Source organism: Scyliorhinus torazame, chromosome 5 (assembly GCF_047496885.1).
Source record: "Scyliorhinus torazame isolate Kashiwa2021f chromosome 5, sScyTor2.1, whole genome shotgun sequence".
NCBI classification, from domain to species: Eukaryota; Metazoa; Chordata; class Chondrichthyes; order Carcharhiniformes; family Scyliorhinidae; genus Scyliorhinus; species Scyliorhinus torazame.
Genome location: NC_092711.1, coordinates 138,231,850 through 138,255,392, shown reverse-complemented (window position 1 = coordinate 138,255,392; position 23,543 = coordinate 138,231,850). Strand labels below are relative to the sequence as shown.

Genomic DNA, 23,543 nt, shown 5'->3' with positions numbered 1-23,543 from the left:
TACTGAGTGACAGTGTGAGGGAGCTGAATTAACATCAGTACAGATACAGTCAGTAACACAGGGTGCTGGGGGAGAGGGGTTACTGAGTGACAGTGTGAGGGAGCTGGATTAACATCAGTACAGATACAGTCAGTAACACAGGGTGCTGGGGGGAGAGGGGTTACTGAGTGACAGTGTGAGGGAGCTGGATTAACATCAGTACAGATACAGTCAGTAACACAGGGTGCTGGGGAGAGAGGGGTTACTGAGTGACAGTGTAAGGGAGCTGGATTAACATCAGTACAGATACAGTCAGTAACACAGGGTGCTGGGAGAGAGGGGTTACTGAGTGACAGTGTGAGGGAGCTGGATTAACATCAGTACAGATACAGTCAGTAACACAGGGTGCTGAGGGGAGAGAGGTTACTGAGTGACAATGTGAGGGAGCTGGATTAACATCAGTACAGATACAGTCAGTGACACAGGGTGCTGGGGGAGAGGGGTTACTGAGTGACAGTGTGAGGGAGCTGGATTAACATCAGTACAGATACAGTCAGTAACACAGGGTGCTGGGGGAGAGGGGCTACTGAGTGACAGTGTGAGGGAGCTGGATTAACATCAGTACAGATACAGTCAGTAACACAGGGTGCTGGGGGGAGAGGGATTACTGAGTGACAGTGTGAGGGAGCTGGATTAACATCAGTACAGATACAGTCAGTAACACAGGGTGCTGGGAGAGAGGGGTTACTGAGTGATAGTGTGAGGGAGCTGGATTAACATCAGTACAGATACAGTCAGTAACACAGGGTGCTGAGGGGAGAGAGGTTACTGAGTGACATTGTGAGGGAGCTGGATTAACATCAGGACAGATACAGTCAGTAACACAGGGTGCTGGGGGGAGAGGGGTTACTGAGTGACAGTGTGAGGGAGCTGGATTAACATCAGTACAGATACAGTGAGTAACACAGGGTGCTGGGGGAGAGGGGTTACTGAGTGACAGTGTGAGGGAGCTGGATTAACATCAGTACAGATACAGTCAGTAACGCAGGGTGCTGGGGGGAGAGGGGTTACTGAGTGACAGTGTGAGGGAGCTGGATTAACATCAGTACAGACACAGTCAGTAACACAGGGTGCTGGGGGATGGGGTTACTGAGTGACAGTGTGAGGGAGCTGGATTAACATCAGTACAGATACAGTCAGTAACACAGGATGCTGGGGAGAGGGGTTACTGAGTAACAGTGTGAGGGAGCTGGATTAACATCAGTACCGATACAGTCAGTAACACAGGGTGCTGGGGAGAGGGGTTACTGAGTGACAGTGTGAGGGAGCTGGATTAACACCAGTACAGATACAGTCAGTAATACAGGGTGCTGGAGAGAGGGGTTACTGAGTGACAGTGTGACGGAGCTGGATTAACATCAGTACAGATACAGTCAGTAACACAGGGTGCTGGGGGATGGGGTTACTGAGTGACAGTGTGAGGGAGCTGGATTAACATCAGGACAGATACAGTCAGTAACACAGGGTGCTGGGGGGAGAGGAGTTACTGAGTGACAGTGTGAGGGAGCTGGATTAACATCAGTACAGATACAGTCAGTAACACAGGGTGCTGGAGGAGAGGGGTTACTGAGTGACAGTGTGAGGGAGCTGGATTAACATCAGTACAGATACAGTCAGTAACACAGGGTGCTGGGGAGAGAGGGGTTACTGAGTGACAGTGTGAGGGAGCTGGATTAACATCAGTATAGAAACAGTCAGTAACACAGGGTGCTGGGGGATGGGGTTACTGAGTGACAGTGTGAGGGAGCTGGATTAACATCAGGACAGATACAGTCAGTAACACAGGGTGCTGGGGGGAGAGGAGTTACTGAGTGACAGTGTGAGGGAGCTGGATTAACATCAGTACAGATACAGTCAGTAACACAGGGTGCTGGAAGAGAGGGGTTACTGAGTGACAGTGTGAGGGAGCTGGATTAACATCAGTACAGATACAGTCAGTAACACAGGGTGCTGGGGGAGAGGGGTTACTGAGTGACAGTTTGAGGGGGCTGGATTAACATCAGTACAGATACAGTCAGTAACACAGGGTGCTGGGGGGGAGAGGGGTTACTGAGTGACAGTGTGAGGGAGCTGGATTAACATCAGTACAGATACAGTCAGTAACACTGGGTGCTGGGGTGAGAGGGGTTACTGAGTGACAGTGTGAGGGAGCTGGATTAACATCAGTGCAGATACAGTCAGTAACACAGGGTGCAGGGGGAGAGGGGTTACTGAGTGACAGTGTGAGGTAGATGGATTTACATCTGTACAGATACAGTCAGTAACACAGGGTGCTGGGGGAGAGGGGTTACTGAGTGACAGTCTGAGGGAGCTGGATTAACATCAGTACAGATACAGTCAGCAACACAGGGTGCTGGGGGACAGGGGTTTCTGAGTGACAGTGTGAGGAAGATGGATTAACATCAGTACAGATACAGTCAGGAACACAGGGTGCTGGGGGACAGGGGTTACTGAGTGACAGTGTGAGGAAGATGGATTAACATCAGTACAGATACAGTCAGTAACACAGGGTGCTGGGTAGAGGGGTTACTGAGTGACAGTGTGAGGGAGCTGGATTAACATCAGTATAGAAACAGTCAGTAACACAGGGTGCTGGGGGATGGGGTTACTGAGTGACAGTGTGAGGGAGCTGGATTAACATCAGTACAGATACAGTCAGTAACACAGGGTGCTGGGGGACAGGGGTTACTGAGTGACAGTGTGAGGAAGATGGATTAACATCAGTACAGATAGTCAGTAATACAGGGTGCTGGGGGATAGGGGTTACTGAGTGACAGTGTGAGGGAGCTGGATTAACACCAGTACAGATACAGTCAGTAACACAGGGTGCTGGAGAGAGGGGTTACTGAGTGACAGTGTGAGGGAGCTGGATTAACATCAGTACAGATAGTCAGTAACACAGGGTGCTGGGGAGAGGGGTTACTGAGTGACAGTGTGAGGCAGCTGGATTAACATCAGTACAGATACAGTCAGTAACACAGGGTGCTGGGGAGAGGGGTTACTGAGTGACAGTGTGAGGGAGCTGGATTAACATCAGTACAGATACAGTCAGTAACACAGGGTGCTGGGGGACAGGGGTTACTGAGTGACAGTGTGAGGGAGCTGGATTACCATCAGTACAGATACAGTCAGTAACACAGGGTGCTGGGGGAGAGGGGCTACTGAGTGACAGTGTGAGGGAGCTGGATTAACACCAGTACAGATACAGTCAGTAACACAGGGTGCTGGAGAGAGGGGCTACTGAGTGACAGTGTGAGGGAGCTGGATTAACACCAGTACAGACACAGTCAGTAACACAGGGTGTGGGGGGAGAGGGTTTACTGAGTGACAGTGTGAGGGAGCTGGATTAACATCAGTACAGATACAGTCAGTAACACAGGGTGCTGGGGGAGAGGGGTTACTGAGCGACAGTGTGAGGGAGCTGGATTAACATCAGTACAGATACAGTCAGTAACGCAGGGTGCTGGGGGGAGAGGGGTTACTGAGTGACAGTGTGAGGGAGCTGGATTAACACCAGTACAGACACAGTCAGTAACACAGGGTGCTGGGGGATGGGGTTACTGAGTGACAGTGTGAGGGAGCTGGATTAACATCAGTACAGATACAGTCAGTAACACAGGATGCTGGGGAGAGGGGTTACTGAGTAACAGTGTGAGGGAGCTGGATTAACATCAGTACCGATACAGTCAGTAACACAGGGTGCTGGGGAGAGGGGTTACTGAGTGGCAGTGTGAGGGAGCTGGATTAACATCAGTACAGATACAGTCAGTAACACAGGGTGCTGGGGGGAGAGGGGTTACTGAGTGACAGTGTGAGGGAGCTGGATTAACATCAGTACAGATACAGTCAGTAACACAGGGTGCTGGGGGAGAGGGGTTACTGAGTGACAGTGTGAGGGAGCTGGATTAACATCAGTACAGATACAGTCAGTAACACAGGGTGCTGGGGGAGAGGGGTTACTGAGTGACAGTGTGAGGGAGCTGGATTAACATCAGTACAGATACAGTCAGTAACACAGGGTGCTGGGGGTGAGGAGTTACTGAGTGACAGTGTGAGGGAGCTGGATTAACATCAGTACAGATACAGTCAGTAACACAGGGTGCTGGGGGGAGAGGAGTTACTGAGTGACAGTGTGAGGGAGCTGGATTAACATCAGTACAGATACAGTCAGTAACACAGGGTGCTGGGGGAGAGGGGTTACTGAGTGACAGTGCGTTGGAGCTGGATTAACATCAGTACAGACACAGTCAGTAACACAGGGTGCTGGGGGATGGGGTTACTGAGTGACAGTGTGAGGGAGCTGGATTAACATCAGTACAGATACAGTCAGGAACACAGGGTGCTGGGGGAGAGGGGTTACTGAGTGACAGTGTGAGGGAGCTGAATTAACATCAGTACAGATACAGTCAGTAACACAGGGTGCTGGGGGAGAGGGGTTACTGAGTGACAGTGTGAGGGAGCTGGATTAACATCAGTACAGATACAGCCAGTAACCCAGGGTGCTGGGGGAGAGGGGTTACTGAGTGACAGTGTGAGGGAGCTGGATTAACATCAGTACAGATACAGTCAGTAACACAGGGTGCTGGGGAGAGGGGTTACTGAGTGACAGTGTGAGGGAGCTGGATTAACATCAGTACAGATACAGTCAGTAACACAGGGTGCTGGGGGGAGAGGGGTTACTGAGTGACAGTGTGAGGGAGCTGGATTAACATCAGTACAGATACAGTCAGTAACACAGGGTGCTGGGGAGAGAGGGGTTACTGAGTGACAGTGTAAGGGAGCTGGATTAACATCAGTACAGATACAGTCAGTAACACAGGGTGCTGGGAGAGAGGGGTTACTGAGTGACAGTGTGAGGGAGCTGGATTAACATCAGTACAGATACAGTCAGTAACACAGGGTGCTGAGGGGAGAGAGGTTACTGAGTGACAATGTGAGGGAGCTGGATTAACATCAGTACAGATACAGTCAGTGACACAGGGTGCTGGGGGAGAGGGGTTACTGAGTGACAGTGTGAGGGAGCTGGATTAACATCAGTACAGATACAGTCAGTAACACAGGGTGCTGGGGGAGAGGGGCTACTGAGTGACAGTGTGAGGGAGCTGGATTAACATCAGTACAGATACAGTCAGTAACACAGGGTGCTGGGGGGAGAGGGGTTACTGAGTGACAGTGTGAGGGAGCTGGATTAACATCAGTACAGATACAGTCAGTAACACAGGGTGCTGGGAGAGAGGGGTTACTGAGTGATAGTGTGAGGGAGCTGGATTAACATCAGTACAGATACAGTCAGTAACGCAGGGTGCTGGGGGGAGAGGGGTTACTGAGTGACAGTGTGAGGGAGCTGGATTAACATCAGTACAGACACAGTCAGTAACACAGGGTGCTGGGGGATGGGGTTACTGAGTGACAGTGTGAGGGAGCTGGATTAACATCAGTACAGATACAGTCAGTAACACAGGATGCTGGGGAGAGGGGTTACTGAGTAACAGTGTGAGGGAGCTGGATTAACATCAGTACCGATACAGTCAGTAACACAGGGTGCTGGGGAGAGGGGTTACTGAGTGACAGTGTGAGGGAGCTGGATTAACACCAGTACAGATACAGTCAGTAATACAGGGTGCTGGAGAGAGGGGTTACTGAGTGACAGTGTGACGGAGCTGGATTAACATCAGTACAGATACAGTCAGTAACACAGGGTGCTGGGGGATGGGGTTACTGAGTGACAGTGTGAGGGAGCTGGATTAACATCAGGACAGATACAGTCAGTAACACAGGGTGCTGGGGGGAGAGGAGTTACTGAGTGACAGTGTGAGGGAGCTGGATTAACATCAGTACAGATACAGTCAGTAACACAGGGTGCTGGAGGAGAGGGGTTACTGAGTGACAGTGTGAGGGAGCTGGATTAACATCAGTACAGATACAGTCAGTAACACAGGGTGCTGGGGAGAGAGGGGTTACTGAGTGACAGTGTGAGGGAGCTGGATTAACATCAGTATAGAAACAGTCAGTAACACAGGGTGCTGGGGGGGAGAGGGGTTACTGAGTGACAGTGTGAGGGAGCTGGATTAACATCAGTACAGATACAGTCAGTAACACTGGGTGCTGGGGTGAGAGGGGTTACTGAGTGACAGTGTGAGGGAGCTGGATTAACATCAGTGCAGATACAGTCAGTAACACAGGGTGCAGGGGGAGAGGGGTTACTGAGTGACAGTGTGAGGTAGATGGATTTACATCTGTACAGATACAGTCAGTAACACAGGGTGCTGGGGGAGAGGGGTTACTGAGTGACAGTCTGAGGGAGCTGGATTAACATCAGTACAGATACAGTCAGCAACACAGGGTGCTGGGGGACAGGGGTTTCTGAGTGACAGTGTGAGGAAGATGGATTAACATCAGTACAGATACAGTCAGGAACACAGGGTGCTGGGGGACAGGGGTTACTGAGTGACAGTGTGAGGAAGATGGATTAACATCAGTACAGATACAGTCAGTAACACAGGGTGCTGGGTAGAGGGGTTACTGAGTGACAGTGTGAGGGAGCTGGATTAACATCAGTATAGAAACAGTCAGTAACACAGGGTGCTGGGGGATGGGGTTACTGAGTGACAGTGTGAGGGAGCTGGATTAACATCAGTACAGATACAGTCAGTAACACAGGGTGCTGGGGGACAGGGGTTACTGAGTGACAGTGTGAGGAAGATGGATTAACATCAGTACAGATAGTCAGTAATACAGGGTGCTGGGGGATAGGGGTTACTGAGTGACAGTGTGAGGGAGCTGGATTAACACCAGTACAGATACAGTCAGTAACACAGGGTGCTGGAGAGAGGGGTTACTGAGTGACAGTGTGAGGGAGCTGGATTAACATCAGTACAGATAGTCAGTAACACAGGGTGCTGGGGAGAGGGGTTACTGAGTGACAGTGTGAGGCAGCTGGATTAACATCAGTACAGATACAGTCAGTAACACAGGGTGCTGGGGAGAGGGGTTACTGAGTGACAGTGTGAGGGAGCTGGATTAACATCAGTACAGATACAGTCAGTAACACAGGGTGCTGGGGGAGAGGGGTTACTGAGTGACAGTGTGAGGGAGCTGGATTAACATCAGTACAGATACAGTCAGTAACACAGGGTGCTGGGGGTGAGGAGTTACTGAGTGACAGTGTGAGGGAGCTGGATTAACATCAGTACAGATACAGTCAGTAACACAGGGTGCTGGAGGAGAGGGGTTACTGAGTGACAGTGTGAGGGAGCTGGATTAACATCAGTACAGATACAGTCAGTAACACAGGGTGCTGGGGAGAGAGGGGTTACTGAGTGACAGTGTGAGGGAGCTGGATTAACATCAGTACAGATACAGTCAGTAACACAGGGTGCTGGGGGAGAGGGGTTACTGAGTGACAGTGTGAGGGAGCTGGATTAACATCAGTACAGATACAGTCAGTAACACAGGGTGCTGGGGAGAGAGGGGTTACTGAGTGACAGTGTGAGGGAGCTGGATTAACATCAGTACAGATACAGTCAGTAACACAGGGTGCTGGAGAGAGGGGTTACTGAGTGACAGTGTGAGGGAGCTGCATTAACATCAGTACAGATACAGTCAGTAACACAGGGTGCTGGGGAGAAGGGTTACTGAGTGACAGTGTGAGGGAGCTGGATTAACATCAGTATAGAAACAGTCAGTGACACAGGGTGCTGGGGGATGGGGTTACTGAGTGACAGTGTGAGGGAGCTGGATTAACATCAGTACAGACACAGTCAGTAACACAGGGTGCTGGGGGGAGAGGAGTTACTGAGTGACAGTGTGAGGGAGCTGGATTAACATCAGTACAGATAGTCAGTAATACAGGGTGCTGGGGGAGAGGGGTTACTGAGTGACAGTGTGAGGGAGCTGGATTAACATTAGTACAGATACAGTCAGTAACACAGGGTGCTGGGGGAGAGGGGTTACTGAGTGACAGTGTGAGGGAGCTGGATTAACATAAGTACAGATACAGTCAGTAACACAGGGTGCTGGGGGAGGGGGGTTACTGAGTGACAGTGTGAGGGAGCTGGATTAACATCAGTACAGATACAGTCAGTAACACAGGGTGCTGTGGGAGAGGGGTTACTGAGTGACAGTGTGAGGGAGCTGGATTAACATCAGTACAGATACAGTCAGTAACACAGGGTGCTGGGGGGAGAGGGGTTACTGAGTGACAGTGTGAGGGAGCTGGATTAACATCAGTACAGATACAGTCAGTAACACAGGGTGCTGGGGAGAGAGGGGTTACTGAGTGACAGTGTGAGGTAGCTGGCTTAACATCAGTACAGATACAGTCAGTAACACAGGGTGCTGGGAGAGAGGGGTTACTGAGTGACAGTGTGAGGGAGCTGGATTAACATCAGTACAGATACAGTCAGTAACACAGGGTGCTGGGAGAGAGGGGTTACTGAGTGACAGTGTGAGGGAGCTGGATTAACATCAGTACAGATACAGTCAGTAACACAGGGTGCTGGGGGGAGAGGGGTTACTGAGTGACAGTGTGAGGGAGCTGGATTAACATCAGTACAGATACAGTCAGTAACACAGGGTGCTGAGGGGAGAGAGGTTACTGACTGACAATGTGAGGGAGCTGGATTAACATCAGTACAGATACAGTCAGTAACACAGGGTGCTGGGGGAGAGGGGTTACTGAGTGACAGTGTGAGGGAGCTGGATTAATATCAGTACAGATACAGTCAGTAACACAGGGTGCTGGGGGAGAGGGGCTACTGAGTGACAGTGTGAGGGAGCTGGATTAACATCAGTACAGATACAGTCAGTAACACAGGGTGCTGGGGGAGAGGGGCTACTGAGTGACAGTGTGAGGGAGCTGGATTAACATCAGTACAGATACAGTCAGTAACACAGGGTGCTGGGGGGAGAGGGGTTACTGAGTGACAGTGTGAGGGAGCTGGATTAACATCAGTACAGATACAGTCAGTAACACAGGGTGCTGGGGGAGAGGGGTTACTGAGTGACAGTGTGAGGGAGCTGGATTAATATCAGTACAGATACAGTCAGTAACACAGGGTGCTGGGGGAGAGGGGCTACTGAGTGACAGTGTGAGGGAGCTGGATTAACATCAGTACAGATACAGTCAGTAACACAGGGTGCTGGGGGAGAGGGGCTACTGAGTGACAGTGTGAGGGAGCTGGATTAACATCAGTACAGATACAGTCAGTAACACAGGGTGCTGGGGGGAGAGGGGTTACTGAGTGACAGTGTGAGGGAGCTGGATTAACATCAGTACAGATACAGTCAGTAACACAGGGTGCTGGGGGGAGAGGGGTTACTGAGTGACAGTGTGAGGGAGCTGGATTAACATCAGTACAGATACAGTCAGTAACACAGGGTGCTGGGAGAGAGGGGTTACTGAGTGATAGTGTGAGGGAGCTGGATTAACATCAGTACAGATACAGTCAGTAACACAGGGTGCTGAGGGGAGAGAGGTTACTGAGTGACAAAGAGAGGGAGCTGGATTAACATCAGGACAGATACAGTCAGTAACACAGGGTGCTGGGGGGAGAGGGGTTACTGAGTGACAGTGCGTTGGTGCTGGATTAACATCAGTACAGAAAACCCTGATGAATGAAGCAGATAAAGAGGCTACTACTCACTTTCTTGCCAAGGAAGGTGTTGTAACATCCGCTGCAGAATTCATGCTGACACTGGGAGCAGGTGAAGTGCATGCAACCTCCCTTCGCCAGGGAATAACGGAATTTACAGTTTGGACAATCTGTGGGAGTGGGGGAGACAAGAGTGTTAAAGAGAATGAGAGTGATGGAGAAGGACAAAGGGGGAGGGTGGGAAGGGAGGGAGAGAGGCGCGAGGGAGGTACAAGGGGGGGGGGGGCAGGGACAGGCAGAGGGGAGGGAGGGGACAGTGGGGAGGGAGGGACAGACAGAGGGGAGGGAGGGGGGACAGAGGGGGGGAGGGACAGAGGGTGGGGAAGGGGGTGACAGTGGGGGAGGGAGGGACAGGGGGGAGGGTGGGGGAGGGGGAGGGAGGGGGGTGAGGGGGGAGGGGACAGAGGGGGACGGGGGGCACGGAGGGGGGGGCAGTGGGGGAGGGAGGGACGGGGGGAGGGACAGAGGTGGGCAGGGAGGGACAGAGGTGGGCAGGGAGGGACAGAGGTGGGGCAGGGAGGGACAGAGGGGGGGCAGGGAGGGACAGAGGGGGGGGCAGGGAGGGACAGAGGGGGGGCAGGGAGGGACAGAGGGGGGGCAGGGAGGGACAGAGGGGGGGCAGGGAGGGACAGAGGGGGGGCAGGGAGGGACAGAGGGGGGGCAGGGAGGGACAGAGGGGGGGCAGGGAGGGACAGAGGGGGGGCAGGGAGGGACAGAGGGGGGGCAGGGAGGGACAGAGGGGGGGCAGGGAGGGACAGAGGGTGGGCAGGGAGGGACAGAGGGGGGCAGGGAGGGACAGAGGGGGGCAGGGAGGGACAGAGGGGGGCAGGGAGGGACAGAGGGGGGCAGGGAGGGACAGAGGGGGGCAGGGAGGGACAGAGGGGGGCAGGGAGGGACAGAGGGGGGCAGGGAGGGACAGAGGGGGGCAGGGAGGGGCAGAGGGGGGCAGGGAGGGGCAGAGGTGGGCAGGGAGGGACAGAGGTGGGCAGGGAGGGACAGAGGTGGGGCAGGGAGTGACAGAGGTGGGGCAGGGAGGGACAGAGGGGGGGCAGGGAGGGACAGAGGGGGGGCAGGGAGGGACAGAGGGGGGGCAGGGAGGGACAGAGGGGGACAGGGAGGGACAGAGGGGGGACAGGGAGGGACAGAGGGGGGACAGGGAGGGACAGAGGGGGGGCCGGGAGGGACAGAGGGGGGGCCGGGAGGGACAGAGGGGGGGCAGGGAGGGACAGAGGGGGGGCAGGGAGGGGCAGAGGTGGGCAGGGAGGGGCAGAGGTGGGCAGGGAGGGGCAGAGGTGGGCAGGGAGGGACAGAAGTGGGCAGGGAGGGACAGGGGGGGGCAGGGAGGGTCAGAGGGGGGGGGGGGGTAGGGAGGGACACGGGGGGGGCAGGGAGGGACAGAGGAGGGGAGGGAGGGACAGAGGGGGGGGAGGGAGGGACAGAGGGGGGGGGAGGGAGGGACAGAGGGGGGGCAGGGAGGGACAGAGGGGGGGCAGGGAGGGACAGAGGGGGGGCAGGGAGGGACAGAGGGGGGGGAGGGAGGGAGGGACAGAGGGGGGTAGGGAGGGACAGGGGGGGGTAGGGAGGGACAGGGGGGGTAGGGAGGGACAGGGGGGGTAGGGAGGGACAGGGGGGGTAGGGAGGGACAGGGGGGTAGGGAGGGACAGGGGGGTAGGGAGGGACAGGGGGGGGTAGGGAGGGACAGGGGGGGTGAGGGAGGGAAGGGGGGTGAGAAAGGGAAGGGGGGTGAGAAAGGGAAGGGGGGGTGAGCGAGGGAGAGTGGGGGAGGGAGGGCGGAGGGAGGGCGGGAGAGGGCGGAGGGAGGGCGGGAGAGGGCGGAGGGAGGGCGGGAGAGGGCGGAGGGAGGGCGGGAGAGGGCGGAGGGAGGGCGGGAGAGGGCGGAGGGAGGGCGGGAGAGGGGGAGGGAGGGCGGGAGAGGGGGAGGGAGGGCGGGAGAGGGGGAGGGAGGGCGGGAGAGGGGGAGGGAGGGCGGGAGAGGGGGAGGGAGGGCGGGAGAGGGGGAGGGAGGGCGGGAGAGGGGGAGGGAGGGCGGGAGAGGGGGAGGGAGGGCGGGAGAGGGGGAGGGAGGGCGGGAGAAGGGGAGGGAGGGCGGGAGAGGGGGAGGGAGGGCGGGAGAGGGGGAGGGAGGGCGGGAGAGGGGGAGGGAGGGCGGGAGAGGGGCGGGAGGGAGGGAGAAGGGGGGAGAGGCGGGGGCGAGCGGAGGCGGGGGGCGAGCGGAGGCGGGGGCGAGAGGAGGCGGGGGCGAGAGGAGGCGGGGGCGAGAGGAGGCGGGGGCGAGAGGAGGCGGGGGCGAGAGGAGGCGGGGGCGAGAGGAGGCGGGGGCGAGAGGAGGCGGGGGCGAGAGGAGGCGGGGGGCGAGAGGAGGCGGGGGCGAGAGGAGGCGGGGGCGAGAGGAGGCGGGGGCGAGAGGAGGCGGGGGCGAGAGGAGGCGGGGGCGAGAGGAGGCGGGGGCGAGAGGAGGCGGGGGCGAGAGGAGGCGGGGGCGAGAGGAGGCGGGGGCGAGAGGAGGCGGGGGGAGAGGAGGCGGGGGGAGAGGAGGCGGGGGGAGAGGAGGCGGGGCGAGAGGAGGCGGGGCGAGAGGAGGCGGGGGCGAGAGGAGGCGGGGCGAGAGGAGGCGGGGCGAGAGGAGGCGGGGCGAGAGGAGGCGGGGGCGAGAGGAGGCGGGGCGAGAGGAGGCGGGGGCGAGAGGAGGCGGGGGCGAGAGGAGGCGGGGGCGAGAGGAGGCGGGGGCGAGAGGAGGCGGGGGCGGGAGGAGGCGGGGGCGGGAGGAGGCGGGGGCGGGAGGAGGCGGGGGCGAGAGGAGGCGGGGGCGAGAGGAGGCGGGGGCGAGAGGAGGCGGGGGCGAGAGGAGGCGGGGGCGAGAGGAGGCGGGGGCGAGAGGAGGCGGGGGCGAGAGGAGGCGGGGGCGAGAGGAGGCGGGGGCGAGAGGAGGCGGGGGCGAGAGGAGGCGGGGGCGAGAGAGGGGGGGCGAGAGGAGGCGGGGGCGAGAGGAGGCGGGGGCGAGAGGAGGCGGGGGCGAGAGAGGGGGGGGCGAGAGAGGGGGGGCGAGAGAGGGGGGGCGAGAGAGGGGGGGCGAGAGAGGGGGGGGCGAGAGAGGGGGGGCGAGAGAGGGGGGGCGAGAGAGGGGGGGAGCGAGAGAGGGGGGGGCGAGAGAGGGGGGGGCGAGAGAGGGGGGGGCGAGAGAGGGGGGGGGCGAGAGAGGGGGGGGGCGAGAGAGGGGGGGGGCGAGAGAGGGGGGGGGCGAGAGAGGGGGGGGCGAGAGAGGGGGGGGCGAGAGAGGGGGGGGGCGAGAGAGGGGGGGGGCGAGAGAGGGGGGGGCGAGAGAGGGGGGGGGCGAGAGAGGGGGGGGCGAGAGAGGGGGGCGAGAGAGGGGGGGGGGCGAGAGAGGGGGGGGGGCGAGAGAGGGGGGGGGGGCGAGAGAGGGGGGGGCGAGAGAGGGGGGGGGGCGAGAGAGGGGGGGGGCGAGAGAGGGGGGGGCGAGAGAGGGGGGGGGCGAGAGAGGGGGGGGCGAGAGAGGGGGGGGCGAGAGAGGGGGGGGGCGAGAGAGGGGGGGGCGAGAGAGGGGGGGGCGAGAGAGGGGGGGCGAGAGAGGGGGGGGCGAGAGAGGGGGGGGGCGAGAGAGGGGGGGGCGAGAGAGGGGGGGGCGAGAGAGGGGGGAGGCGAGAGAGGGGGGAGGCGAGAGAGGGGAGGCGAGAGAGGGGGGGGGCGAGAGAGGGGGGGGCGAGAGAGGGGGGGGCGAGAGAGGGGGGGGGCGAGAGAGGGGGGGGGCGAGAGAGGGGGGGGCGAGAGAGGGGGGGGCGAGAGAGGGGGGGGCGAGAGAGAGGGGGGGGGCGAGAGAGGGGGGGGCGAGAGAGGGGGGGGCGAGAGAGGGGGGGGCGAGAGAGGGGGGGGCGAGAGAGGGGGGGGCGAGAGAGGGGGGGGCGAGAGAGGGGGGGCGAGAGAGGGGGGGCGAGAGAGGGGGGGCGAGAGAGGGGGGGCGAGAGAGGGGGGGCGAGAGAGGGGGGGCGAGAGAGGGGGGGCGAGAGAGGGGGGGCGAGAGAGGGGGGGCGAGAGAGGGGGGGCGAGAGAGGGGGGGCGAGAGAGGGGGGGCGAGAGAGGGGGGGCGAGAGAGGGGGGGCGAGAGAGGGGGGGCGAGAGAGGGGGGGCGGAGATGGAGAGATGGGGGGCGAGAGGAGGCGGGGGGCGAGAGGAGGCGGGTGCGAGAGGAGGCGGGGGCGAGAGGAGGCGGGGGCGAGAGGAGGCGGGGGCGAGAGGAGGCGGGGGCGAGAGGAGGCGGGGGCGAGAGGAGGCGGGGGCGAGAGGAGGCGGGGGCGAGAGGAGGCGGGGGCGAGAGGAGGCGGGGGCGAGAGGAGGCGGGGGCGAGAGGAGGCGGGGGCGAGAGAGGGGGGGCGAGAGAGGGGGGGGGCGAGAGAGGGGGGGGCGAGAGAGGGGGGGGCGAGAGAGGGGGGGCGAGAGAGGGGGGGCGAGAGAGGGGGGGCGAGAGAGGGGGGCGAGAGAGGGGGGGCGAGAGAGGGGGGGGCGAGAGAGGGGGGGGGCGAGAGAGGGGGGGGCGAGAGAGGGGGGGCGAGAGAGGGGGGGCGAGAGAGGGGGGGCGAGAGAGGGGGGGCGAGAGAGGGGGGGCGAGAGAGGAGGGGCGGAGATGGAGAGATGGGGGGCGAGAGGAGGCGGGGGCGAGAGGAGGCGGGGGGCGGGAGGAGGCGGGGGCGGGAGGAGGCGGGGGCGGGAGGAGGCGGGGGCGGGAGGAGGCGGGGGCGAGAGGAGGCGGGGGCGGGAGGAGGCGGGGGCGAGAGGAGGCGGGGGCGAGAGGAGGCGGGGGCGAGAGGAGGCGGGGGCGAGAGGAGGCGGGGGCGAGAGGAGGCGGGGGCGAGAGGAGGCGGGGGCGAGAGGAGGCGGGGGCGAGAGGAGGCGGGGGCGAGAGGAGGCGGGGGGCGAGAGGAGGCGGGGGCGAGAGGAGGCGGGGGGCGAGAGAGGCGGGGGCGAGAGAGGGGGGGGCGAGAGAGGGGGGGCGAGAGAGGGGGGGGGCGAGAGAGGGGGGGGCGAGAGAGGGGGGGCGAGAGAGGGGGGCGAGAGAGGGGGGGCGAGAGAGGGGGGGGCGAGAGAGGGGGGGCGAGAGAGGGGGGGCGAGAGAGGGGGGGCGAGAGAGGGGGGGCGAGAGAGGGGGGGCGAGAGAGGGGGGGCGAGAGAGGGGGGGCGAGAGAGGGGGGGCGAGAGAGGGGGGGGCGAGAGAGGGGGGGGCGAGAGAGGGGGGGGCGAGAGAGGGGGGGCGAGAGAGGGGGGGGGCGAGAGAGGGGGGGGCGAGAGAGGGGGGGGCGAGAGAGGGGGGGGCGAGAGAGGGGGGGGGGGGCGAGAGAGGGGGGGGCGAGCGAGAGAGGGGGGGGCGAGAGAGGGGGGGCGAGAGAGGGGGGCGAGAGAGAGGGGGGCGAGAGAGGGGGGGCGAGAGAGGGGGGGCGAGAGAGGGGGGGCGAGAGAGGGGGGGCGAGAGAGGGGGGGCGAGAGAGGGGGGGGCGAGAGAGGGGGGGCGAGAGAGGGGGGGCGAGAGAGGGGGGGCGAGAGAGGGGGGGCGGAGATGGAGAGATGGGGGGCGAGAGGAGGCGGGGCGAGAGGAGGCGGGGGCGAGAGGAGGCGGGGGCGGGAGGAGGCGGGGGCGGGAGGAGGCGGGGGCGAGAGGAGGCGGGGGCGAGAGGAGGCGGGGGCGAGAGGAGGCGGGGGCGAGAGGAGGCGGGGGCGAGAGGAGGCGGGGGGCGAGAGGAGGCGGGGGCGAGAGGAGGCGGGGGCGAGAGGAGGCGGGGGCGAGAGGAGGCGGGGGCGAGAGGAGGCGGGGGCGAGAGGAGGCGGGGGGCGAGAGGAGGCGGGGGGCGAGAGAGGGGGGGCGAGAGAGGGGGGCGAGAGAGGGGGGGGGCGAGAGAGGGGGGGGCGAGAGAGGGGGGGGCGAGAGAGGGGGGGCGAGAGAGGGGGGGCGAGAGAGGGGGGGCGAGAGAGGGGGGGCGAGAGAGGGGGGGCGAGAGAGGGGGGGCGAGAGAGGGGGGGCGAGAGAGGGGGGGCGAGAGAGGGGGGGCGAGAGAGGGGGGGGCGAGAGAGGGGGGGCGAGAGAGGGGGGGCGAGAGAGGGGGGGCGAGAGAGGGGGGGCGAGAGAGGGGGGGCGAGAGAGGGGGGGCGAGAGAGGGGGGGCGAGAGAGGGGGGGCGAGAGAGGGGGGGCGGAGATGGAGAGATGGGGGGCGAGAGGAGGCGGGGGGCGAGAGGAGGCGGGGGCGGGAGGAGGCGGGGGCGGGAGGAGGCGGGGGCGGGAGGAGGCGGGGGCGGGAGGAGGCGGGGGCGGGAGGAGGCGGGGGCGAGAGGAGGCGGGGGCGGGAGGAGGCGGGGGCGAGAGGAGGCGGGGGCGAGAGGAGGCGGGGGCGAGAGGAGGCGGGGGCGAGAGGAGGCGGGGGCGAGAGGAGGCGGGGGCGAGAGAGGGGGGGGGCGAGAGAGGGGGGGGCGAGAGAGGGGGGGGCGAGAGAGGGGGGGGCGAGAGAGGGGGGGGGCGAGAGAGGGGGGGGCGAGAGATGGGGGGGCGAGAGAGGGGGGGGGCGAGAGAGGGGGGGGCGAGAGAGGGGGGGGGCGAGAGAGGGGGGCCGAGAGAGGGGGGGCGAGAGAGGGGGCGAGAGAGGGGGCGAGAGAGGGGGGGCGAGAGAGGGGGGGCGAGAGAGGGGGGGGCGAGAGAGGGGGGGCGAGAGAGGGGGGGCGAGAGAGGGGGGCGAGAGAGGGGGCGGAGATGGAGAGATGGGGGGCGAGAGATGGGGGGCGAGCGAGGGGGGGCGAGAGAGGGGGGGCGAGAGAGGGGGGGCGAGAGAGGGGGGCGGAGATGGAGAGATGGGGGGCGAGCGAGGGGGGGGCGAGACAGGAGGGGCGAGAGAGGGGGGGGGCGAGAGAGGGGGGGCGAGAGAGGGGGGGCGAGAGAGGGGGGGCAAGAGAGGGGGGGGCGAGAGAGGGGGGGCGAGAGAGGGGGGGCGAGAGAGGGGGGGCGAGAGAGGGGGGGCGAGAGAGGGGGGGCGAGAGAGGGGGGCGAGAGGGGGGGGGTAAGAGGGGGGGCGAGAGGGGGGGGCGAGAGGGGGGGGCGAGAGGGGGGGGCGAGAGGGGGGGGGCGAGAGGGGGGGGCGAGAGGGGGGGGCGAGAGGGGGGGGGCGAGAGGGGGGGGCGAGAGGGGGGGGCGAGAGGGGGGGGCGAGAGGGGGGGGCGAGAGAGGGGGGGGCGAGAGGGGGGGGGCGAGAGAGGGGGGGGCGAGAGAGGGGGGGGCGAGAGAGGGGGGGCGAGAGAGGGGGGGCGAGAGAGGGGGGGCGAGAGAGGGGGGGCGAGAGAGGGGGGGCGAGAGAGGGGGGGCGAGAGAGGGGGGGGCGAGAGAGGGGGGGGCAAGAGAGGGGGGGGCAAGTGAGGGGGGGGCGAGAGAGGGGGGGCGAGAGAGGGGGGCGAGAGAGGGGGGGCGAGAGAGGGGGGGCGAGAGAGGGGGGGCGAGAGAGGGGGGGCGAGAGAGGGGGGCGAGAGAGAGGGGGGCGAGAGAGGGGGGGGCGAGAGAGGGGGGGGGCGAGAGAGGGGGGGGGCGAGAGAGGGGGGGCGAGAGAGGGGGGGCGAGAGAGGGGGGGCGAGAGAGGGGGGGCGAGAGAGGGGGGGGCGAGAGAGGGGGGGCAAGAGAGGGGGGCGGAGATGGAGAGATGGGGGGCGAGAGAGGGGGGGCGAGAGAGGAGGGGCGAGAGAGGGGGGGCGAGAGAGGAGGGTGCGAGAGAGGGGGATGCGAGAGAGGGGAGGCGAGAGAGGGGGAGGCGAGAGAGGGGGAGGCGAGAGAGGGGGAGGCGAGAGAGGGGGAGGCGAGAGAGGGGGAGGCGAGAGAGGGGGGCGGAGATGGAGAGATGGGGGGGGCGAGAGAGGGTGGGCGAGAGGAGGCGGGGGCGAGAGGAGGCGGGGGCGGGAGGAGGCGGGTGCGAGAGGAGGCGGGGGGCGAGAGGAGGCGGGGCGGGAGGAGGCGGGGGCGAGAGGAGGCGGGGGCGAGAGGAGGCGGGGGCGAGAGGAGGCGGGGGCGAGAGGAGGCGGGGGGCGAGAGGAGGCGGGGGCGAGAGGAGGCGGGGGGCGAGAGGAGGCGGGGGCGAGAGAGGGGGCGAGAGAGGGGGGCGAGAGAGGGGGGGCGAGAGAGGGGGGGCGAGAGAGGGGGGGCGAGAGAGGGGGGGCGAGAGAGGGGGGCGAGAGAGGGGGGGCGAGAGAGGGGGGGCGAGAGAGGGGGGGGCGAGAGAGGGGGGCGGAGATGGAGAGATGGGGGGCGAGAGATGGGGGGGCGAGCGAGGGGGGGCGAGAGAGGGGGGGCGAGAGAGGGGGGGGCGAGAGAGGGGGGTCGGAGATGGAGAGATGGGGGGCGAGCGAGGGGGGGGCGAGACAGGAGGGGCGAGAGAGGGGGGGGCGAGAGAGGGGGGCGAGAGAGGGGGGGGCGAGAGAGGGGGGGCGAGAGAGGGGAGGGCGAGAGAGGGGAGGGCGAGAGAGGGGAGGGCGAGAGAGGGGGGGCGAGAGAGGGGGGGCGAGAGAGGGGGGGCGAGAGAGGGGGGGGCGAGAGAGGGGGGGGCGAGAGAGGGGGGGGCGAGAGAGGGGGGGCGAGAGAGGGGGGGGCGAGAGGGGGGGGGCGAGAGGGGGGGGGCGAGAGGGGGGGGGGCGAGAGGGGGGGGGCGAGAGGGGGGGGGCGAGAGGGGGGGGGCGAGAGGGGGGGGCGAGAGAGAGGGGGGGGCGAGAGAGGGGGGGGCGAGAGAGGGGGGGGCGAGAGAGGGGGGGGCGAGAGAGGGGGGGGCGAGAGAGGGGGGGCCGAGAGAGGGGGGGCGAGAGAGGGGGGGCGAGAGAGGGGGGGCGAGAGAGGGGGGGGCAAGAGAGGGGGGGCGAGAGAGGGGGGGGCGAGAGAGGGGGGCGAGAGAGGGGGGGCGAGAGAGGGGGGCGAGAGAGGGGGGGCGAGAGAGGGGGGGCGAGAGAGGGGGGGCGAGAGAGGGGGGGGCGAGAGAGGGGGGGGCAAGAGAGGGGGGGCAAGAGAGGGGGCGGAGATGGAGAGATGGGGGGGCGAGAGAGGGGGGGTGAGAGAGGAGGGGCGAGAGAGGGGGGGCGAGAGAGGGGGGGCGAGAGAGGGGGGGCGAGAGAGGGGGGGCGAGAGAGGGGGGGCGAGAGAGGGGGGGCGAGAGAGGGGGGGCGAGAGAGGGGGGGTCGAGAGAGGGGGGGCGAGAGATGGAGAGATGGGGGTGAGAGACGGGGGTGCGAGAGAGGAGGGTGCGAGAGAGGGGGATGCGAGAGAGGGGGAGGCGAGAGAGGGGGAGGCGAGAGAGGGGGAGGCGAGAGAGGGGGAGGCGAGAGAGGGGGAGGCGAGAGAGGGGGAGGCGAGAGAGGGGGAGGCGAGAGAGAGGGGGAGGCGAGAGAGGGGGAGGCGAGAGAGGGGGAGGCGAGAGAGGGGGGAGGCGAGAGAGAGGGGGAGGCGGAGATGGAGAGTGGGGGGGGCGAGAGAGGGGGGGGCGAGAGAGGGGGGGGGGGCGAGAGAGGGGGGGGCGAGAGAGGGGGGGGGCGAGAGAGGGGGGGGGCGAGAGAGGGGGGGGCGAGAGAGGGGGGGGGCGAGAGAGGGGGGGGCGAGAGAGGGGGGGCGAGAGAGGGGGGGGCGAGAGAGGGGGGGGGCGAGAGAGGGGGGGGCGAGAGAGGGGGGGGGCGAGAGAGGGGGGGGCGAGAGAGGGGGGGCGAGAGAGGGGGGGGCGAGAGAGGGGGGGCGAGAGAGGGGGGGGCGAGAGAGGGGGGGGCGAGAGAGGGGGGGGCGAGAGAGGGGGGGGCGAGAGAGGGGGGGGGCGAGAGAGGGGGGGCGAGAGAAGGGGGGGCGAGAGAGGGGGGGGCGAGAGAGGGGGGGGCGAGAGAGGGGGGGGCGAGAGAGGGGGGGGCGAGAGAGGGGGGGGCGAGAGAGGGGGGGGCGAGAGAGGGGGGGGCGAGAGAGGGGGGGGGCGAGAGAGGGGGGGGCGAGAGAGGGGGGGGCGAGAGAGGGGGGGGCGAGAGAGGGGGGGGCGAGAGAGGGGGGGGGCGAGAGAGGGGGGGGGCGAGAGAGGGGGGGGGCGAGAGAGGGGGGGGCGAGAGGGGGGGGGCGAGAGGGGGGGGGGCGAGAGAGGGGGGGGCGAGAGAGGCGGGGGGCGAGAGAGGCGGGGGCGAGAGAGGCGGGGGCGAGAGAGGCGGGGGGCGAGAGAGGCGGGGGCGAGAGAGGCGGGGGCAGAGAGGCGGGGGCCAGAGAGGCGGGGGGCGAGAGAGGGCGGGGGCGAGAGAGGCGGGGGCGAGAGAGGCGGGGGCGAGAGAGGCGGGGGCGAGAGAGGCGGGGGCGAGAGAGGCGGGGGCGAGAGAGGCGGGGGCGAGAGAGGCGGGGGCGAGAGAGGCGGGGGCGAGAGAGGCGGGGGCGAGAGAGGCGGGGGCGAGAGAGGGGGGGGGCGAGAGAGGGGGGGCGAGAGAGGGGGGGGCGAGAGAGGGGGGGGCGAGAGAGGGGGGGGCGAGAGAGGGGGGGGGCGAGAGAAGGGGGGCGAGAGAGGGGGGGCGAGAGAGGGGGGGGCGAGAGAGGGGGGGCGAGAGAGGGGGGGCGAGAGAGGGGGGGGGGCGAGAGAGGGGGGGCGAGAGAGGGGGGGCGAGAGAGGGGGGGCGAGAGAGGGGGGGCGAGAGAGGGGGGGGCGAGAGAGGGGGGGCGAGAGAGGGGGGGCGAGAGAGGGGGGGGCGAGAGAGGGGGGGGCGAGAGAGGGGGGGGCGAGAGAGGGGGGGGCGAGAGAGGGGGGGGCGAGAGAGGGGGGGGCGAGAGAGGGGGGGGCGAGAGAGGGGGGGGCGAGAGAGGGGGGCGAGAGAGGGGGGGCGAGAGAGGGGGGGGCGAGAGAGGGGGGGGCGAGAGAGGGGGGGCGAGAGAGGGGGGGGCGAGAGAGGGGGGGCGAGAGAGGGGGGGCGAGAGAGGGGGGGGCGAGGTGAGGGGGGGGCGAGGTGAGAGGGGGGCGAGGGGGGGGGCGAGAGGGGGGGGCGAGAGGGGGTGGGGCGAGAGAGGGGGGCGGCGAGAGAGGGGGGGGCGAGAGAGGGGGGCAAGAAAAGAGGTGAAGGGGAAAAGAATTGGGTGGGGGAAAAGAGATACACATCTTTCCTTCAACAAATCCATTCTCGCCCATAGGCGATCTAAGGTTGGGGGGGGGGGGGGGTGGGGTGGGGGCTCAAGTGGTGGAGAACGGAGGCTGACGCTCCAATCAGGGGAGAATGGAGGCTGGGGGTCGGGTGGGGGAATTGGAGGGTGGGGGTTGTGAGGGGCGGGGGGGGTGGTGAGAGGGTGGGAACAGTTAGCGTCTGAGGCCCGTCTGAGCAACCCGGCCTTCCTCAGTGTTGTGAACCATCATTCAGTCCACGCACACCATCGTACAACCCTGGATCCGCCATTTTCCCGACTCATTGATCTTAGCCTCCCAACAGATTCCACGTCCCTGCTCGGCCCCCGGATCAACTACCTCCGGAATATACCTACCTGTACAGTGAATGGTAGAACCCTCAAGAGTATTGACAGTCAGAGAAATCTAGGAGTACAGGTCCACAGGTCATTGAAAGGGGCAACACGGGTGGAGAAGGTAGTCAAGAAGGCATACGGCATGCTTGCCTTCATTGGCCGGGGCATTGAGTATAAGAATTGGCAAGTCATGTTGCAGCTGTATAGAACCTTAGTTAGGCCACACTTGGAGTATAGTGTTCAATTCTGGTCGCCACACTACCAGAAGGATGTGGAGGCTTTAGAGAGGGTGCAGAAGAGATTTACCAGAATGTTGCCTGGTATGGAGGGCATTAGCTATGAGGAGCGGTTGAATAAACTCGGTTTGTTCTCACTGGAACGATGGAGGTTGAGGGGCGACCTGATAGAGGTCTACAAAATTATGAGGGGCATAGACAGAGTGGATAGTCAGAGGCTTTTCCCCGGGGTAGAGGGATCAATTACTAGGGGGCATAGGTTTAAGGTGAGAGGGGCAAGGTTTAGAGTAGATGTACGAGGCAAGTTTTTTTATACAGAGGGTAGTGGGTGCCTGGAACGCGCTACCGGAGGAGGTGGTGGAAGCAGGGACGATAGTGACATTTAAGGGGCATCTTTACAAATACATGAATAGGATGGGAATAGAGGGATACGGACCCAGGAAGTGTAGAAGATTTTAGTTTAGACGGGCAGCATGGTCGGCACGGGCTTGGAGGGCCGAAGGGCCTGTTCCTCTGCTGTACATTTCTTTGTTCTTTGGAATGGTGTGATGAACGTAGGAATTTCAGATATAGTGTATGTATATGGTGCGGTAAGAGTTAAAAGTCTGAGTTAATTTGTGTATGACTGCTGCAGTCCTGTTTATCAAAATCCTGGTTTGGAAGGCCGCCAGGCTTTGTGGCTACAAGAGGTGCAACTAAAGCATCGTAAAAGTTGGGCTGATGGAGTTTTGATTATAGAATGAGGGTTCTCTGGGGAGTAGATAATTGGAGACATTGTCTGGAATTTTCCAGTCCTTGCGGTTTACTTTTACTGCCAGTATCGCATCCCCACCTGCTGGTTTCATGGCAGCATGGGTGGTTCCAATGGGAAATCCCATTGACAAGCAGCAGGGAGATAGAATCCCGTTGGCAGCGAACGGTTGAGAACCAAAGCAGCTGGCAGACCGGAGAATTCCAGCCATTGTGTTCAGCTCAGTGAGATGATATGGTTAAGGAAGGATCCAGGGGTTGAAGTAGTCAGGTATTGGGGTTTTTTGGTTTTGAAGCTTACTTTTAGATTGGGATGTGAACAGACAAGAAGCTGTGCAGTTTTCGTAGCAACAGTCAGTTGAAGATTTGACCGCGGACAGACCGGCAGCTTTTCTCAAAGTAGTTCAGGTAAATAGATTTCCCCAGACAATATGAACAGCAGTTTCTGGAAAGGCTGGTAGTTTAAAGTGTGTTTGAGACGGGCAAGAATCTGCAAGCTGGTTCCTGAAGGGTCGCTCTTTCTCAAAGTGGTTTATCCAAGACATCTCTTTACAGCAAGTATTGCTGAGTCCGCTAACTGTATTTAACAGTGGATTGTGACCCGAGATGGGTTTTGTTTGAGTGGAGATAAAGATAGCAGTTCGGATTATTTCATTGCATTGGTAAGCATTGTTTAACTGGTAGTGGAAAGCTATTTGTCTTTATGATGTTAAAGTTAGAAATACACTGTTAGTAATATAGTTTGTTTTAATATACCATATCCCCATTTGTGTGTGAAATCACTCCTGCAGCGAAATATCCTTTCCTCACAATCTTACAAAAGTATCCCAACAACTGTAATGGTCTGGTCCTGGATCGTAATAAGGGACCCCAAATGGCACAGAACCACCCCCCCCCCAACCCCCCATACACACACACACACACACACATACATACACTCACCAATCCCGTTCTCCTTAAGGTAAGCCGCAAGTCCCTGGGCCTGGTACTCGGGGTCGTTTTCACGCTTCCAGTTCTGAAATTCCTCACAGGTGATTCCCTGGTGTTGGGATTCCCACTGGGAAAGAACGAGAGAGGTTAGGACGGAAGAGAGAGCGATGGGAGAGAGTGGCAGGGAGAGCGACAGGAGAGAGGGGAGATAGGGAGGGAGATCGAGACAGAGAGCGAGCGCGAGTGTGAGCGCGAGAGTGAGCGCGCGAGAGAGACCCAATCAGTACGACCATAGCTGATCTCGGGGAGGCTTCGACTCCAGTTTCCCGCACGCTCCCCATTTCCCTCGATTTTCCCGAGTCCTAAAGTCTGACCGTCCTGAACTTAAACGCATCCAACAATGGAACGTCCACAACCCCGCTGGGGCGGAGAATTCC

The 23,543-nt window shown here is 63.4% G+C and overlaps 1 protein-coding gene across 1 annotated transcript in view; it reads right to left on the bottom strand.

Annotated features, from left to right (window-relative positions):
* The window catches only part of LOC140417936 (E3 ubiquitin-protein ligase RNF31-like), a 106,454-nt gene that overhangs the window by 82,420 nt on the left and 491 nt on the right, over window positions 1-23,543 (bottom strand). Inside the window, exons 2-3 of the mRNA XM_072501368.1 lie at window positions 23,119-23,233; window positions 9,684-9,802 (exon numbers count right to left, since the gene is read on the bottom strand). Of these exons, the coding sequence (XP_072357469.1) occupies window positions 9,684-9,802; window positions 23,119-23,233 (234 nt within the window). The remainder of the gene's footprint in view (window positions 1-9,683; window positions 9,803-23,118; window positions 23,234-23,543) is intronic.